Source organism: Lissotriton helveticus (genome assembly GCF_964261635.1).
Source record: "Lissotriton helveticus chromosome 1_1 unlocalized genomic scaffold, aLisHel1.1 SUPER_1_unloc_39, whole genome shotgun sequence".
Lineage (NCBI taxonomy): Eukaryota > Metazoa > Chordata > Amphibia > Caudata > Salamandridae > Lissotriton > Lissotriton helveticus.
The window spans coordinates 202010-219404 of NW_027611680.1; the positions used below are offsets into that span (position 1 = coordinate 202010).

The 17395-nt window shown below is 47.4% G+C and overlaps 1 protein-coding gene across 1 annotated transcript in view; it reads left to right on the plus strand.

Annotated features, from left to right (window-relative positions):
• Positions 1–1266: 1266 nt before the first annotated feature.
• Positions 1267–17395, plus strand: part of LOC144806008 (uncharacterized) — a 45363-nt gene continuing 29234 nt past the window's right edge. The window contains 1 exon segment of the mRNA XM_078672466.1: positions 1267–3271. Coding sequence (XP_078528592.1) covers positions 1660–3271 — 1612 coding nt within the window. The 5' untranslated portion in view covers positions 1267–1659.

The window sequence follows — 17395 nt, forward strand, 5'->3', positions numbered from 1 at the left end:
GGAGAGACCCATGAAAAGTCATGGGAATTACCTGGTTGGAAAATGTTGTTTGCAGGTATTGTGCTGGAAATGGAATGTTGAAAGCAGGTCTATGCATGTGAGGTGCAGGTGAATACATTTGAGAACAGGCCCTACCTTGTGTGGAGGGCAGCAGAGGTGTAGGAGATATGGACAGAGCAGTTTGACTTAAGAGATGTTTTTAAGAGAGTGTTTCGGGTGCTGAGCATGGTCAAGGGGTGAAAGGGTGCTAACAGGTTTGGCTTTGGCGCGCCATCTGTGCTCTTGCTACGCTGATGCACCAACAGTTGTCAACTAATGTGCCACCAGGCTAGCGTGCTATCTCAAGCTCTATAGTTAGAGGTGGGACAACTAAACCACAGAGCAGCCCAGCTCAATCTCCTCGTCCAGCTGGGAAACTCCCACCCCAGTGGATAACACTGACAAACTTAAAAATATATGTGAGAGAAGTAAAACCACAAAGTAAATACAATCATTAAACTGCTGCTCTACTGCATATTGTGGGTGTAGTGGATGAAGCTAGGCACCTCTGCGAGCAGCAATATTTGATTCGTGGCACAACACTCTGATGTCCACCCTTCTGTCTCAAGTCTTCCTGATCCATCTCCCATCTCTTACTCAAAGAGCTGTTCTTGTTTTATAAAACCTTGACCATATGCATCTACCCAAAGCTGTAACTATGGTATGAGTGCTTTGCGAGCGCCCTTTTTTTACTAACTTACTTATGAACACCTTTTCTGAAATAAGTAAGATGTGACATATTCAAAGCAACTTTTATGTAAATTTCTGTGTATGGTTAAATATGCCTTCATAAGTTTCAAAAATGGTAATCAAGAGATATTTAAACAATCAATTAAAAATTGTGTATGCATATTCCGTTATGTTTCCCTTTAAGTAATTTTAAATCTTTTTACATCCGACAGAAAACAATCTTTGATTGTGCGAAATGTTCCAAAATAAGGAAGATAACACTGTAAATCTGCAAAGACGAAGTCCGAAATATTGAGTTCCAGTATTCAGGAAAACATAAGTACCATCAGAGCCAGCCGGACCGAACATAAACTGAGACATCCTGAAAGAAGGGACAAGGGACACGAGAAATTTAGTGATTCCACGAGTCTCAGCTGTGCACCTCCATGCTTCAAAACGAAGAAATAACCTCCATAAAATGAAGACAACACTGATAAACCCCCTCTTGTGTAAACATGTCCAATAACAGCTTTGATCACGAGGTCGGTATGAGGTGGTTACAGCAGTGCTCTGCTTCCTTAAATAATACCAGGTCACCATTCTGTGCTAGAGGTGTATTACAAACTGTTTCATACCAATCCACAGCAACCATTGAAAAGCGCAACGGAGTGGAGTCAGACAACTGAAGGTTAAAAGAAATAAGGGTTCTGCTGTCTAAAATACAGAGCACTGTCCCAGTGTGCACCGACCAGAAGGACGTTGGATCTTTACCCGCAAGCATGCAGAACCATTATCCAGTCTAAAGACACAATCGCCCACGAAGAAGCCTTACACACGTCATGAGATTGGAAAGTAGTTGGTGACCATTGCACTTTATTCTTAATCGGAAACAAACGGGCAAAATACGACTCATACAGGGAATGCAAGAATAACACAAGTGCTTTATCAGTCATGTTGGCCCTTCAGGAAGTACATTCAATGGATGTAAACAAGTGTATACCAGACCCAGAGACACTAACCAAGAGAGAAGTCTCAGACACATGCAGTGAGAGCTTTAGTTTGTCATCAATATTAAAACCCCATCAGCAAGCACACACAGGGAAAAAACTATTCAAATGCACTGAATGTGTAAAGAGCTTTATTCAGTTATCAGGCCTACAAAGACATCAACGAACACACACAGGGGAAAAACCATATCATTGCACTGAATGTGTGAAGAGCTTTATATATTTATCACTACTAAAACGGCATCAGAGAACACACACAGGGGAAAAACCATATAATTGCACTGAATGTATGAAGAGCTTTAGCCAGCTGTCAGGTCTCCAGACACATCAGCAAACACACACAGGGGAAAAACCATATAATTGCACTGAATGTGTGAAGAGGTTTAATCAATTATCACACCTAAAACAGCATCAGAGAATACACACTGGGGAAAAACCATTCCAGTGCAGTGAATGTTTGAAGCGCTTTAGTCGATTATCAGACCTAAAATGCCACCTGAGAACACACACAGGAGAAAAACCATATAAATGCACTGAATGTGTGAAGAGCTTTATATATTTATCACTACTAAAACGGCATCAGAGAACACACACAGGGGAAAACCCATATAATTGCACTGAATGTATGAAGAGCTTTAGCCAGCTGTCAGGTCTCCAGACACATCAGCAAACACACACAGGGGAAAAACCATATAATTGCACTGAATGTGTGAAGAGGTTTAATCAATTATCACACCTAAAACTGCATCAGCGAACACACACTGGGGAAAAACCATTCCAGTGCAGTGAACGTGAAAGTAGTTTTAGTGCATCTTCAACATTAAGGAAACATCTGCGAACACACACAGGGGAATAACCATTCAATTGCAATGAATGTGGGAAGAGCTTTATATATTTATCAAGACTAAAGCGGCACCAGAGAACACACACAGGGGAAAAACCATTCAATTGCAGTGAATGTGGAAGAAGTTTTAGTCGATCTTCAACATTAAGGATTCATCAGCAAACACACACAGGGGAAAAACCATTCAAGTGCAGTGAATGTGAGAAGAGGTTTATTCGATTGTCAGGCCTAAAACAGCATCAGAGAACACATACTGGGGAAAAACCATTCAAGTGCAATGAATGTGGGAAGAGCTTTATATATTTATCAAGACTAAAGCGGCATCAGAGAACACACACAGGGGGAAAACCATTCCGGTGCAGTGAATGTGAAAGTAGTTTTAGTGAATCTTCAACATTAAGGATTCATCAGCGAACACACACAGGGGAGAAAACATTCAAGTGCAGTGAATGTTTGAAGCGCTTTATTCGATTATCAAACCTAAAATGCCATCTGAGAACACACACAGGAGAAAAACCATATAATTGTACTCAATGTGTGAAGAGGTTTAATCAAATATCAAGCCTAAAACGGCATCAGGGAACACACACTGGAGAAAAACCATTCCAGTGCAGTGAATGTGTGAAGAGCTTTTGTCAATCATCACACCTAAAACAGCATCAGCGAATACACACAGGGGAAAAACCATTCCAGTGCAGTGAATGTGGAAGAAGTTTTAGTGATTCATCAGCATTAAGGAAACATCTGCAAACAAACACGGGAAAAAACATTCAACTGCAGTGAATGTGAGAAGAGGTTTATTCGATTGTCAGACCTAAAACAGCATCAGAGAACACACACTGGGGAAAACCCACTCAAGTGCAATGGATGTGGGAAGAGCTTTATATATTTATCAAGACTAAAGCGGCACCAGAGAACTCACACAGGGGAAAAATGAATCAAGTTCAGTGAATCTGGAAGTAGTTTTAGTGAATCTTCAACATTAAGGATTCATCAGCGAACACACACTGGAGAAAACATTCAAGTGCAGTGAATGTATGAAGAGCTTTAGTCGATTATCACAACTAAAACAGCATCAGAGAACACACACTAGGGAAAAATCATATCATTGCCATGAATGTAAAAGTAGTTTTAGTGAATCATCAATATTAAGAAAATATCAGCAAATACACACTGTAAAAACCATTTAAGTGCAAGGTGTGTGACAATGGATATATATATCAGGTCCAAAACGGCATCAGAAAACACGCACAGGAATCATTCAAGTGCAGTGAATGTTGAAGTAGGTTTTATGAATATTCAATATTAAGTATTGATCAGCGAACATACACGGGAAAAGCCATGTCATTGCAGGAAATGTGTGAAAATCTTTTGTCAACTTTCAAAGCTACAAAGACGTCAGCCTCTCTTCAGAAGAGTGCAGGATCAATAATGAAGGTCACAGAGCTGAAACTGTGTGACAGCCAGGCCGAGCACACTTCAGCAGAGTGCAGGATCAATAATGAAGGTCACAGAGCTACAACTGTGTGACAGCCAGGCTGAGTACTTCACTCCAGAAGAGCGCAGGATCAACACTGAAGGTCGCAGAGCTGCAGCTGAGTGATGGCCAGGCCGAGTACACTTCAGAAGAGTGCAGGATCAATAATGAAGGTTGCAGAGCTACAGCTGTGTGATAGCCAGGCCGAGCACACTTCAGAAGAGTGCAGGATCAACACTGAAGGTCACACAGCTGCAGCTGTTTGATAGCCAGGCCGAGTACACTTCAGAAGAGAGCAGGATCAATAATAAAAAGTCACAGTGCTGCAGCTGTGTGATAGCCAGGCCCAGCACACTTCAGAAGAGAGCAGAATTAACACTGAAGGCCACAGAGCTGCAGCTGTGTGACGGCCAGGCCGAGCATACTTCAGAAGAGTGCAGGATCAAAACTGAAGGTCACAGAGCTGCAGCTGTGTGATAGCCAGGCCGAGCACACTTCAGAAGAGTGCAGGATCAATAATGAAGGTTGCGGAGCTGCAGCTGTGTGATATCCAGGCCGAGCACACTTCAGAAGAGTGCAGGATCAATAATGAAGGTCGCAGAGCTGCAGCTGTGTGATATCCAGGCCGAGCAAACTTCAGAAGAGTGTAGGATCAATAATGATGGTCGCAGAGCTGCATCTGTGTGATAGCCAGGCTGAGCACACACTATCTGTTCACCAGATACGGATTATTAATGAAAGTCTCCAACCTGCATGCTGTGTGATAGACAGGGTGAGCACGCGGTTTCTTTTCAGGCAAGTGAGGAATCATTTATAAAAGTCACTGAGCTGCATGTTGTGTGATAGTTAAGCAAAATCACCATTTTACATTCTTGGACGATTATTTTTTGATGGCTAATGGAGCCGAATGTTGACATGATTGTTTCACAATAGAAATGAAAAAAAGATTGATTGCACAAAAATAATATAAAGGTAGAACCAATCACGATGCTATAAAATGTACACAATAATGACTAAGTTTTACATATTAAAAAGAAAGGCACGTTTTTAAGATATGTAATAGATTAAAAAAATGATTTGGATATTGGTATTTTAATGCTGATTTTAAAGAAATGATATTGCGCCCCTAAACTCAAGATAATTTGTGCTGTCAGCATGGAGTCTGGCAGAGGTGTCATTAGAAGGGGGTCCTGTATCGACAGTGTGACTACTGTCAGCATGGAGTCTGGCAGAGGTGGCATTAGAAGGGGGTTCTGTCTCGACAGTGTGACTACTGTCAGCAGGTAGTCTGGCAGAGGTGGCATTAGAAGGGGGTCCTGTCTCGACAGTGTGACTACTGTCAGCAGGGAGTCTGGCAGAGGTGGCATTAGAAGGGGGTCCTGTCTCTACAGTGTGACTGCTGTCAGCAGGTGGTCTGGCAGAGGTGGCGTTAAAAGGGGGTCCTGTCTCGACAGTGTGACTACTGTGAGCAGGGAGTGTGGCACAGGTGGCATTGGAAGGGGGTCCTGTCTCAATTGTGTGACTGCTGTCAGCAGGTGTCTGGCAGAGGTGGCATTAGAAGGGGGTCCTGTCTCGACAGTGTGACTGCTGTCAGCAGGTGGTTTGGCAGAGGAGGCGTTAGAAGGGGGTCCTGTCTCGACAGTGTGACTACTGTCAGCAGGGAGTGTGGCACAGGTGGCATTAGAAGGGGGTCCTGTCTCAATTGTGTGACTGCTGTCAGCAGGTGTCTGGCAGAGGTGGCGTTAGAAGGGGGTCCTGTCTCGACAGTGTGACTGCTGTCAGCAGGGAGTCTGGCAGAGGTGGCATTAGAGGGGGGTCCTGTCTCGACAGTGTGACTGCTGTCAGCCGAGTCTGGCAGAGGTCGCATTAGAGGGGGGTCCTGTCTCGACAGTGTGACTGTTGTCAGCAGGTAGTCTGGCAGAGGTGGCATTAGAATGGGTTCACGTCTCGACAGTGTGACTGCTGTCAGCAGGTGGTCTGGCAGAGGTGGCATTAGAAGGGGGTCCTGTCTCGACAGTGTGACTGCTGTCAGCAGGGAGTCTGGCACAGGTGGCATTAGAGGGGGGTCTTGTCTTGACAGTGTGACTGCTGTCAGCAGGGAGTCTGGCAGAGGTGGCATTAGAAGGGGGTCCTCTCTCGACAGTGTGACTGCCCTCAGCAGGGAGTCTGGCAGAGGTGGCATTAGAAGGGGGTCCTGTCTCGACAGTGTGACTGCTGTCAACAGGTGTCTGGCACAGGTGGCATTAGAAGGGGGTCCTATCTCGACAGTGTGACTACTGTCAGCAGGGAGTGTGGCACAGGTGGCATTAGAAGGGGGTCCTGTCTCGACAGTGTGACTGCTGTCAGCAGGTGGTCTGGCAGAGGTGGCATTAGAAGGGGGTCCTGTCTCGACAGTGTGACTGCCCTCAGCAGGTAGTCTGGCACAGGTGGCATTAGAGGGGGTCCTGTCTCGACAACGTGACTGCTGTCAGCAGGGAGTCTGGCAGAGGTGGCATTAGAAGGTGGTCCTGTCTTGACACCGTGACTTTTGTCAGCAGGGAGTCTGGTAGAGGTGGCATTAGAAGGGGGTCCTGTCTCGACAGTGTGATTGCTGTCAGCAGGGAGTCTGGCAGAGGTGGCATTAGAAGGTGGTCCTGTCTCGACACCGTGACTTTTGTCAGCAGGGAGTCTGGTAGAGCTGACATTAGAAGGGGGTCCTGTCTCGACAGCGTGACTGCTGCCAGCAGGGAGTCTGGTAGAGGTGGCATTAGAAGGGGGTCCTGTCTCGAAAGTGTGACTGCCCTCAGTAGGGAGTGTGGCAGAGGTGGCATTAAAAGGGGGTCCTGTCTCAACAGTGCGACTGCTGTCAGCAGGTGTCTGGCACAGGTGGCATTAGAAGGGGTCCTGCCTCGACAGTGTGACTGCTGTCAGCAGGTGGTCTGGCAGAGGTGGCATTGGAAGGGGGTCCTGTCTCGAAAGTGTGACTGCCCTCAGCAGGTAGTCTGGCACAGGTGGCATTAGAGGGGGGTCCTATCTCGACAGTGTGACTGCTGTCAGCAGGGAGTCTGGCAGAGGTGGCATTAGAAGGAGGTCCTATCTCGACAGTGTGACTGCTGTCAGCAGGGAGTCTGGCAGAGGTGGCATTAGAGGGGGGTCCTATCTCGACAGTGTGACCGCTGTAAGCAGGGAGTCTGGCAGAGGTGGCATTAGAAGGAGGTCCTATCTCGACAGTGTGACTGCTGTCAGCAGGGAGTCTGGCAGAGGTGGCATTAGAGGGGGGTCCTATCTCGACAGTGTGGCCGCGGTAAGCAGGGAGTCTGGCAGAGGTGGCATTAGAAGGAGGTCCTATCTCAACAGTGTGACTGCAGTCAGCTTGGAGTCTGGCAGAGGTGGCATTAGAAGGGGGTCCTGTCTCAACAGTGTGACTGCTGTCAGCAGGGAGTCTGGCAGAGGTGGCATTAGAGGGGGTCCTGTCTCGACAGTGTGACTACTGTCAGCAGGGAGTGTGGCACAGGTGGCATTAGAGGGGGTCCTGTCTCGACAGTGTGACTGCTGTCAGCAGGGAGTCTGGCAGAGGTGGCATTAGAAGGGGGTCCTGTCTCGACAGCGTGACTGCTGTCAGCAGGGAGTCTGGCACAGGTGGCATTAGAAGGGGGTCCTGTCTCAACAGTGTGACTGCTCTCCGAATGGCTCTGCTTTCGGCGTTCACATGACTGACAAGGTTTCTTTGAGTTGGGCCTATTTCTTCTGTGTTGATAGAGAGAGAAGTGCTACTTGTGATACAAAGACCTGGGCTGCACTTCTTTTAATTCAGTCATTTCTTTCCAACCAATGTATAATTTCTATGGAAAGTTAAAAATGTGTCTGTGGCTTGGCACTCCCCTTGTTAATAATCCATAAAAATGCCTTAAAATGTTCAGTACTTGTATGTATTCTGCTACAAGTGGGATGTAAACATAGATTTGTCATATTCCAAAGAGACTTTTTTTTTAAGGTTCTTATTTAGGGCAACTTTATATACTGGGTGTTAGATTGTGTTACATCTAGACCAACAGTATCTGTGATGGACGTGGAATAAGGGAGCCGAGTACAAAGAGAAAGCTGTGAGCACCTTAGAAGGGTCAGCAATTTTAAAGCTAAGCTTATTTAAGTGTTGGCTTTTTGTCGAAATCTTTATACCACACTCATATCCAGAATGTCGGTCTTCCTATGTCCAGGACTAACCGAGTGTTTTAAGCTTTTTCTTAGTATGGAAGGAAGGCTGTTCCTTAAAGCCCCTGTAAGAACATATAGTGCTAAAGTTCGAGCAAAAGGAATCTATGGAGCCCTCCACTGGTGTTACTGAGCAGCACCTGCTTGAGCTGTTGTCGTATGTAACTTGTAAAAGAGAATTCTGTGGGTTCCTCTGGGGAATAATCATGCCATAGTCCTATGAAAGCTTAACTTTAAATGTATAATTGACTAGAATGGAACTGAAAGCCCTCCTGGACTGAGCCACGATAGGGATAAGTAAGTAGTCTGTACTGATGATTGTCTTTGTTACCTGATGAGCTCGAGTGTGGATGATTGGCACAAGGATCGCTGTCATCACACAGTTTATCCAGATCAAATCTGTGTATGGAATTGTGTTAAAATGTCCTCATTCTGTGCACATATTCACATCAGTACTTCTAAAGCCAGTACACCATATCTAATTGATATGAAAATGATTGTATTTGGTTCTTTTGATTGTGTAAACCTTTTTCTGCCTCTGGTTCTCTTTAAAACAGGTGCTAGCCTATATGCCTATAAAGCTGGTTTGAGATACAGCCTAGCACACTAGTACTATGTCCGGTAGACTAGGACGAGGTCACTGTCAGAATTTGGAAATGAAACCTTTAGTTACCGTTAAATGCTAGAAAGAGCATAGCACATCTAAAGCGCCAGAGTTCCATCCACCATGGCACTTTTGGTATGGAAAGCTTTGTGAACCAATGATATTCAAGTAAAGAAAGATTACTCCCTATCGACTTGGCTACCTGTCCTGCATGACATGGTGGGTGTTCACCGAGAACTGGCTTCTCAATCTAGGTGGAGAGCACTGGGGATGCACAAACTGATTTAAAAGGTAGTTTGGTTGATGAACAAGACAGCTGTCCCTAGCTTTTACTGCAGTATACAGAGTAAATAGGTCATACATTTCTGAAACACCTTGTTGCTGAGTCCGAGGGAATGGATAATATGATAACTAAGTGGCAATTTGCCAACAGTTATGTATTCAGATACATTTTCACTGGATTAAAGCCCTTAAAATGAAAATTAATTTTTTAAGAAAGCTAGTGTGAGACTCTAACTTTCCTCCTAACCTCAGATGATCTGGACGTTCTGTAGTAATTGGCCAACAGTATGACACGAACAAACTATAGAGTTTTAGGTCAAAAAGTGACTTCATTAGCCTAAAAATTCCTATCACCCATAAGTTGGAGGATGCTGCTCGTAGCATATTTCTACAGGTTTGATTTAACTAGAGGCGTGATTAACCATAGAATCTTTTTAGTCAGTTTGTGTATCTTCGAATGTTTAATCAAACGTGTAATCTGTTTTTGAAGTTGGATGTATCTTATCCTTTTGATCCACCAGTTTCTTGTTTCCTACCAGTGTTTATGAATTGATTATTTGATGTTAAAATGCATTTCAGTTGTTTACTTGTTCTTCTGTGCTATTGCTGTATCAATTTTGTGAAATATTAATTAATTCCTAAATAAATCTTGATTGATTCATTCACTCACATTCTGTCAGCTCTTATGTGATTTTTTTTTGAGGAACTGCAAATGCTTGAAATGTATGTCTCGGACAGGGGGCCTCAGACTGGGGGAGGGCCCTCCTAGAGGGGCCTGAGATGATTCCAGGTGGGGCGCTAGGCTCTGATCAAAAGAAGCATTATGCTGATAACGGTGCTTTGTTTTAGGCTGAAAATAATGAGCGGCAGTAAGCTGCTCTCCAATGGGCCATCACAAACATGTTTTGTCCGTTATATCCTAGCTACGAGTATATGTCAAAAGGGACGGAACTCCAAATGTTCTTCAAAACCCCCACCCCCACTTCAAATAAACACACTGTGGGTACTTGTACCTGTTATTGTTGTAATCGAATCTACGACCCTAGTTTATTTTCCCGATTCATGCCTGTTGGAAACCGGCTATTTCGGGTAGGCTAAGGCTGACGCCAAAGCCAGGCCGAAACCACCATTCCAGTCAGGGCAAGGAAGTCACACGCCAAGATAACACCTGCTCACCCTCTAGGTAGCATGGCGCGAGCAGTCTAGGCTAAACTCGGAGGCGATGTGTAAAGCATTTGCGTCAGCGCACGACAGCAGCAACAATCTAGGCACACCACAAAAGAGACTCCACACAAGGTTATATTAAAATAACTTTTGTATTGTCAAAACATATCAGATAGAAATCACACAGGTACATTGTGCCAACTGGCACGGCAATATTCACAAGGGATTATTTACAAGACAGGGCCACATGGGCCACTGTCTGAATCAACACTTTGCAGATATAGAAATACTTGTCAGAAATTAGAATAAAAGTATATTAACTTCACTGTAACACAAAGTAACAGTTATAGGTCACATCCAGTAACTACTGGGAACAGGTAAGTACCTCCTACGCAACCCTAAACCCTTAGGAGACTGTCACGCAGGGGACCAGGACCTCACTAGGACCACCTGTACTAAAAAGAACAACCACCTAAGTATCACACAGCATTTAGGGGTCTAAGAAAGAACACATTACCCATGATGCATAGATATACATTCAGAGGAGTAGTAAAGAGAAACACATAATGCATAAACCTACACATTCAGCGGTGTTAAGAATAAAGCACATGATGCAATAACATTACATTCCGAGGTACCAGAATAATACAGTAGCGCAATAGTCACATGATGTCTAAAAACATTCAGAGGTGCAGGAATAAGACATGATGCAAGAAATCACATTCAGAGGTGCAAGAACCATACAATTGCGCAAAACCTACATAAGCCACCACCTGTGGCTGTCCCTAGGCCAACTGGCCTTGTTGGGGCTAGAACGCCCTGAGTCTCAATGTCAGGGGCCTAAACGATGCAGGGGCCCACTACTTGCTGGGCCCCTGGGAACACTCACAAGGGCCTGAACGCTGCAGCTGGCACTAAGTGCTGCGCAGCTGTGAAGGCCTGGCACCACTGTGCCCTCGCTGTCCCACACAGGGACTCTCTCCTGAAATTGCGCCTAAACGGTGCAGCCGCCCACTAATTGCTGGGCCGCTGGAGAATCATCAAAACTGTGCCAGGGCCCTCACTGGCCCTCAGGCACAAACTGCGCCACGCTGGAGCCACACAGGCTCTACCCACATCTACGTCCACGTTGGAGCACACCGGCTCTGGCAGGACACTGCACCACGTTGGAGCCCCCCCAGGCTCTGCCACCACACTGCGCCGAACGCGGGAGCCTTCTGGGGCTCTTAAACAACCATGGTGCTTTCACTGGCACCAGAACTACACAAGCCCAGGAGGGGACGGGCATCGACAATATGCCCCGAGGTGCCCCAGGAGCCATCTAGCCTCCTTAAACAAATATGGCCTGCGTTGGAGCCTCTCAGGGCTCGTAAACACGAGTATGCCGCCTGGAGCCTTGCAGGCTCGTAAATATCAATGCGGCATTGGAGCCTCTCAGGGCTCTACGTACGTTGGGGCGACCCACTGCCTACCGGGGCCACCCTTGAAGCCCTCGGGGCTTCCTCCTGACGATGCACGTGCCCGCACTACTGGGGGCGGGGAGTCCCTCTCGGGGGACTCAGAGCACAATGCCCCACGATGCGACCGCTGGGCTGGCAACCCAATGCCCCATAGCCTATCTGGGGCTTCATCCTACGTTGGGACGACCCGCTGCCAACCGGGGCCGCCCTTCCCGCACCACCGTCTCTCCGTGGGAGCGGTCCACTGCCAGTCGGGACTGCTCTGGACCTGGCGCCCCGCCCACCAGCACCGCCAGCAGCCTCACGGAGCCCCCAGCCCTCTCACTCACCGGGCTGTCTTCGGCGGGGCTCCTCTGCTGGGCTCTCCTTCGCCGGCGCTGCTCTCCCAGCTCCTCTCCTCGGAAGGCCGGACTTCCTGTCTCTGCAGGGCTCCCTCGGCACACGGGAGCCCTGCCGACCGGCCGCCTCGTCTCCCTGGGGCTCCCTCAGCTGAGAGGAGCCCCGTCCACCGCCGCCATCTCCCGCCTTCTTTGCTTCTCCCTCCGCGGACTGCGGGGGCGGGACTTCCGTCCGGCCGGTCAGTCACTTCCGGGTCGCCGCGGGCAGCGCGGCGGCCCGATCCAGACAGGCAGGCGGGCGGCGATCAAAGGGAATGACAAAGCGAGGTGGGCTCTCGTGAAGCAAATAAATACGGGCCAGACACCTCAGCGCGTCCAGCGCTATCACCCGGCATAAAGCGCTCCTAAGCGCTAGAGAGTCCAGACAGAGCGCTCTCAAGCGCTGGGGTGACATGAAGCGCTCCCAAGCGCTAGAACACAGGCAGAGCGCTCCCAGGCGCTCAGGGGGAAGCTCAGCGCCTCCAGGCACTAGGAATACAGTTCCAGCGCTCTCCCCATGAAAATTCAGCTTCTCCATGCTGCCAAGGGTCCCAGAGCTTCCCAGGGGTAAATCCAAGTCCCCCCCTCAGCCCAGGCAGGGCAGAGGGGTCCCCCCAGGAGTCCAGGCATCCAGGGGCTGGGCAGCACCCACCCCTGCTAGATTCAAGTCCAGAAAACAAGAACAAATTGGAAGGGAACACAGCCCCTTCTTATACACAGAAAAGGCTTTGAAGTCTTTTGAAGTCTTTGTGTAAGCGAGCCCTAAGCCCTGGGTGTATCTGGTTTCCCTCTCCTGTCAGCCTCAGGCCAGAGGTGACAGTGGGTTATCAGGAGGGAGAGCCATCAGGGGTGGGCCGCCAGGCACAGCCTGGTTCCACCAGACGCTCTTTCCTCCCCTCCCTAACAGCAGATGGGGGCCTTTCATCTACGGCTGACTAAGACCCCCCTCCTCCAGACAGTCCATCTACCAGCAGGCCCAGGCATCCAGGGCCAGGCCCATCAGCCAATCACGTTCTAGCAGACTCACTACACAATTATGCCAACTTCTAAAAGTGGCGCTTCTGGACAAGATACAGCCGTGCCGCATATACCATTATGCAGCATTCAGTCTCATGAGTTCACACATATCAAACTCGCCCCTGCACTCCCCACGCATCAGGAATCTACCATGGGCATACATATTTCCCATTCATTCCTATGGGAGGGCAGGGCGCTCACCATCCATACACAGAAAGCACACGCACTTTACACTGTACCACAGTGAAAAAGTGCGCAGAGGCCTAAAATCACCAACCCAGGTTCCAAAAACAGGCTAGGAAAAAGCAAAAAGTCACGGGGTGAACCTGCCCAAAGGACCGGGTCCAACAATGCCCTTATATAGGTATACTTTATCAGACCCTTATATAGGCATAGAAATCATTACCCTATTTAGGCCTGAACCATACAGCCCAAAAATGGCACGGCTACTTCCACTAAGTTCCGAGAATCAACAACGATTTCTTGGAAAAACCAGCCTTCAGCAGCTAGGGACTTCCCCCTGCTTGAATATTAAGTTATCCAAGAAATCCTGGAGATTTCGAGGAATTGGGTCTTTGAATGACGTTATTAAGTCCAATGTTACGTCAAACTCAGCACCTTCAAGGTATACATATGCCTACATTTGCCCAGACAAACACACGGTGGTTTTGGAGCAGATTGACTAACTACTTGCCGACGCCCTGCAGCCGCACGTGCCGAAGGAAGCCGACCCTCCAGCAGACGCACTGAGAGACGCTGTCTTCTCTCTGGCCAAGAAATCCAGCTCCAGTGTTTCCGGACTACCCTTGCGGGTATCTGGGAAATCGAGTCCTGAGAGAGAGATACAAGACCTCCTTCATTCTAAACCAAGGTACGGAGCTGATTAGACCCTAAGAGAATTCTTGCTTAGATTCTTGCAAAGAAATACTAAACTTAAACTACTCCTCACTTACTTCTTCCCTAGTGCTAGGCTTAGGTCAGGTACAGTAGGCGTATTTTAGAACCACTAGTTGAGTACTTTTAGCTATTTTTTTATCACTGTATGTATTTTATATATTTTAGTCAATTTATGGCATAGAAACAATATCATGCTTTTACAGTACTACTTTATAATACTGTTCGTATTATATGCTCTGTACTTTATAACCAGTATTGCTATTGGAGCAGTTCATTTCTTATGCTTGAGAAAGAAGACTGTTCAATAAATACTTTTTATTGAAAATGACTGTCTCTATTTTCTCAGCACCTCTGGTGTAACGAAGCATGCACGATTGACTGAGTGAAATAGTTATCTATTGTTTCCGCGACTCTAGAGATTGATTTCTTATTTCATGGGAAACAAAGTTGTCATGTTTATGCGGTTGTCAGAAACTAATCCCTTCTTGTGAATTCGAGAAAGTTTCTAGTGACCTCTGAGCTAGCTGGCACTCACAATTAAGTTTAATATATTCGGTAGAGACCTAGTAGACCTCAGTCCTACGTCTAACCTACAGTATATATTATTCCAATGCGCAGAGCCTATTGGGAATATAGGAACTACACTACATTATTAGAACATTGGAATGTTGGGAGCTCCATTGAAGCAGCTCCGGGCTTGTAATGGCTGGTATAAGTCCGTAGCTCCAACATTCCAATGTTTGTCTTCATGTTTTTATCTTTTTAATTTAATACTTTCTACCCTTAGTGGGTGGAATGTTCCAATAGCCTTATAGCCCTTCTGCCTTGGGATATACCGCTTGTTAAAGGCCCTGAAACCGTTATAGTCCCGAGACGTAGGCCCTCGGCAGCGGGCCATAAGGCTATTTTAAAGCCTGCCTGACCAGAATAGTATGTTTGGCAATCATGTATTTGATTGCATTCTTAAAACAGTACTTAACTGCAATGTTTAAATAAGTCTAGACATATTTAAACATTGCCAAATTAATAGAATAATTTTCAAAAATTCTGAGGGGAGCCCGACGATCGCTGTGGGGTTGGGGGCGTGGCATTAGAACATTTTAAGACCACTGGTCTAGGGTGTTCCTCATCGGAGAGGTGTGAGGGGCCTGATGTAACACTGTTGGTTAGTCAAATCTTAAAGGGGAGGGCACAGAGATTCAAAGCCGATGGATTTCAATGTCAAACCTGTTCATCACGACTTAATCATCCTCACTGATCGCAATAAGTGACTGGATTGGGCCCCTCCTCCCACGACCAGATGGGCTGCTGGCTGAGTATATTCAGCACAGGTTTGGAAATCAAGGTTTGAGATGTTAAACATGAAAGTAATAAAAACATGTACGATTTACAAAGGAATGGTGATGGTGATGCCAAGCCCTGATCAATACTGTTAGTACTGCTAGCAAGAGTGTCTACATTTATCTGCTAACAGCGCCGCTCCATGGAAAAGGTCAGCCATACCGTGACTCTCTCCCTGTCAAACCCACCCTATTCTAGACTCTCTCCAGCAGGTCCTGTAGGAGACTGGTGAGTGAACAACAGACAGTCCCTCTGTCAGTTCCAATGTATTACAACCCTCTTCAGCAACACCTGTAGCAGACAGGGGGGTGAACACTTCAGGATAACACAACAAAACTAGGGCTGCTGATCGATCCCGATTGGAGGCTCAGAGCAGCTGGTCCCAGAAATCCACGAGGACTAGTTTGATCCCGTGTGGGGGCAGAAACTTCACCGGTTCCTGTCCAGAAATGCTGAGTGTTCACAAGGGACAGACAGACCTTCTTCTGGAAGATCATGGGCGTTGAATGCTTATGACCGATGGCCCTCTCAAAATAATTTACTGACAGTACAGATGCCACTAGTACAGCGGCTGGTGTCAAACTGTTGAAGGGGGAAGAGTCGCATTCCCTAAACCGCTGCAGTTTGAGCTGACCCTAGGAAACCACTCAAACTTCACGCAACTTGGCCTCCACTGGTTCTTTTGGTATGGCACCGCCAAAACCTCCTTTAGGCTTACTTAAGGAAGTAGTTATGTTATTGTTATTTGTTGTGCGCACAGCTACTCCAGCTAAGGAGCGTCCTGGCGCATTTGACAAGGTAAGGCATAACACAACAGGTGCTAACAGAAAACTAAAGGGGGCACCTAAAACAGAAAGGTTTTTATGGCTTTCCGGAAAGCCGTGAGATCCTCCAGCAGGCGCATTTCAACCGGAAGAGAGTTCCAGGTTATTGCAGCTTTAACGCTGAAGGAACGTCCCCCCACGCGGCAAAGCCTGTATCTAGGAACTACAGCAAAGGCCTGGCCTTGGGAACGGAGAGTGCGTGTTGGGACATAAAAAGAAAGAAAGCTGGACATAATTTCAGGGCCTATACCTCTCAAAATCTTAAAGGTCAAACAAAGGACCTTGAAATGATACGCTTCCTCATTGGAAGCCAGTGTAAGGAGCGAAGGACACTTGACACCGAGCAAAATCTGGGCAGGCCAACAATTGCTCTGGCCGCAGCATTTTGTACCCGTTGCAGGCGAGTAAGCTCAGCCTGATTAACCCCAACCAGGAGAGAGCTAGCGTAATCCAGTCAAGAGATAATAGTGGCCTGGATTACCAGCTGCCTGGTTGGGGCATCAAAATATTTGAGGACTGGTCTTAAGCCTCTCAGCAGGCCAAAACAACAGGCAGCTGTTTTTTTGGTGTGTCCTACAAAGGTAAGGCCAGCGTCCAGCCAGACTCCCAGATTTTTTAACTCCGACACCGGCGTCGGGGTTGGTCCCAACTCTGGTGGCCACCATTGATCACCCCATAGTTCCACTCCCCTTCCGACAATCATAACCTCTGTCTTAGTGGCATTAAGCTGGAGACAGTTCCCCGTCAACCAGCTAGCCACCGCCTTCAGTCCATCCTGAAACCTGGGGGCATCTTGTTCCGCATCCCCGCTGAGAGTAACCGCCACCTGAGTGTCGTCGGCATATGAGACCAAGGTTAGGCCCCACTGCCTGGCGACCACAGCCAGCGGTCTCACGTACAGATTGAACAACGTGGGACTCAGCGAGGATCCCTGCGGAACCCCCATGGCCAGTGGCTGGAAATTGGACTTGAAGGGAGGGATGGCAACACAGAAGGAACGATTGCCGAGGAAGGAGCGGAACCACTGTAACGCCTGGCCCCCGACACCAATCTCCTCGAGCCGACACAGAAGGATATCGTGAGAGACCGTGTCAAAGGCGGCGCTGAGGTCTAACAATATCAGCGCCGCCGTCTGACCGGCATCCAGCACCGCCCGTAGATGCTCTACCATCACGAGGAGAGCAGTCTCCGTGCTGTGGCCA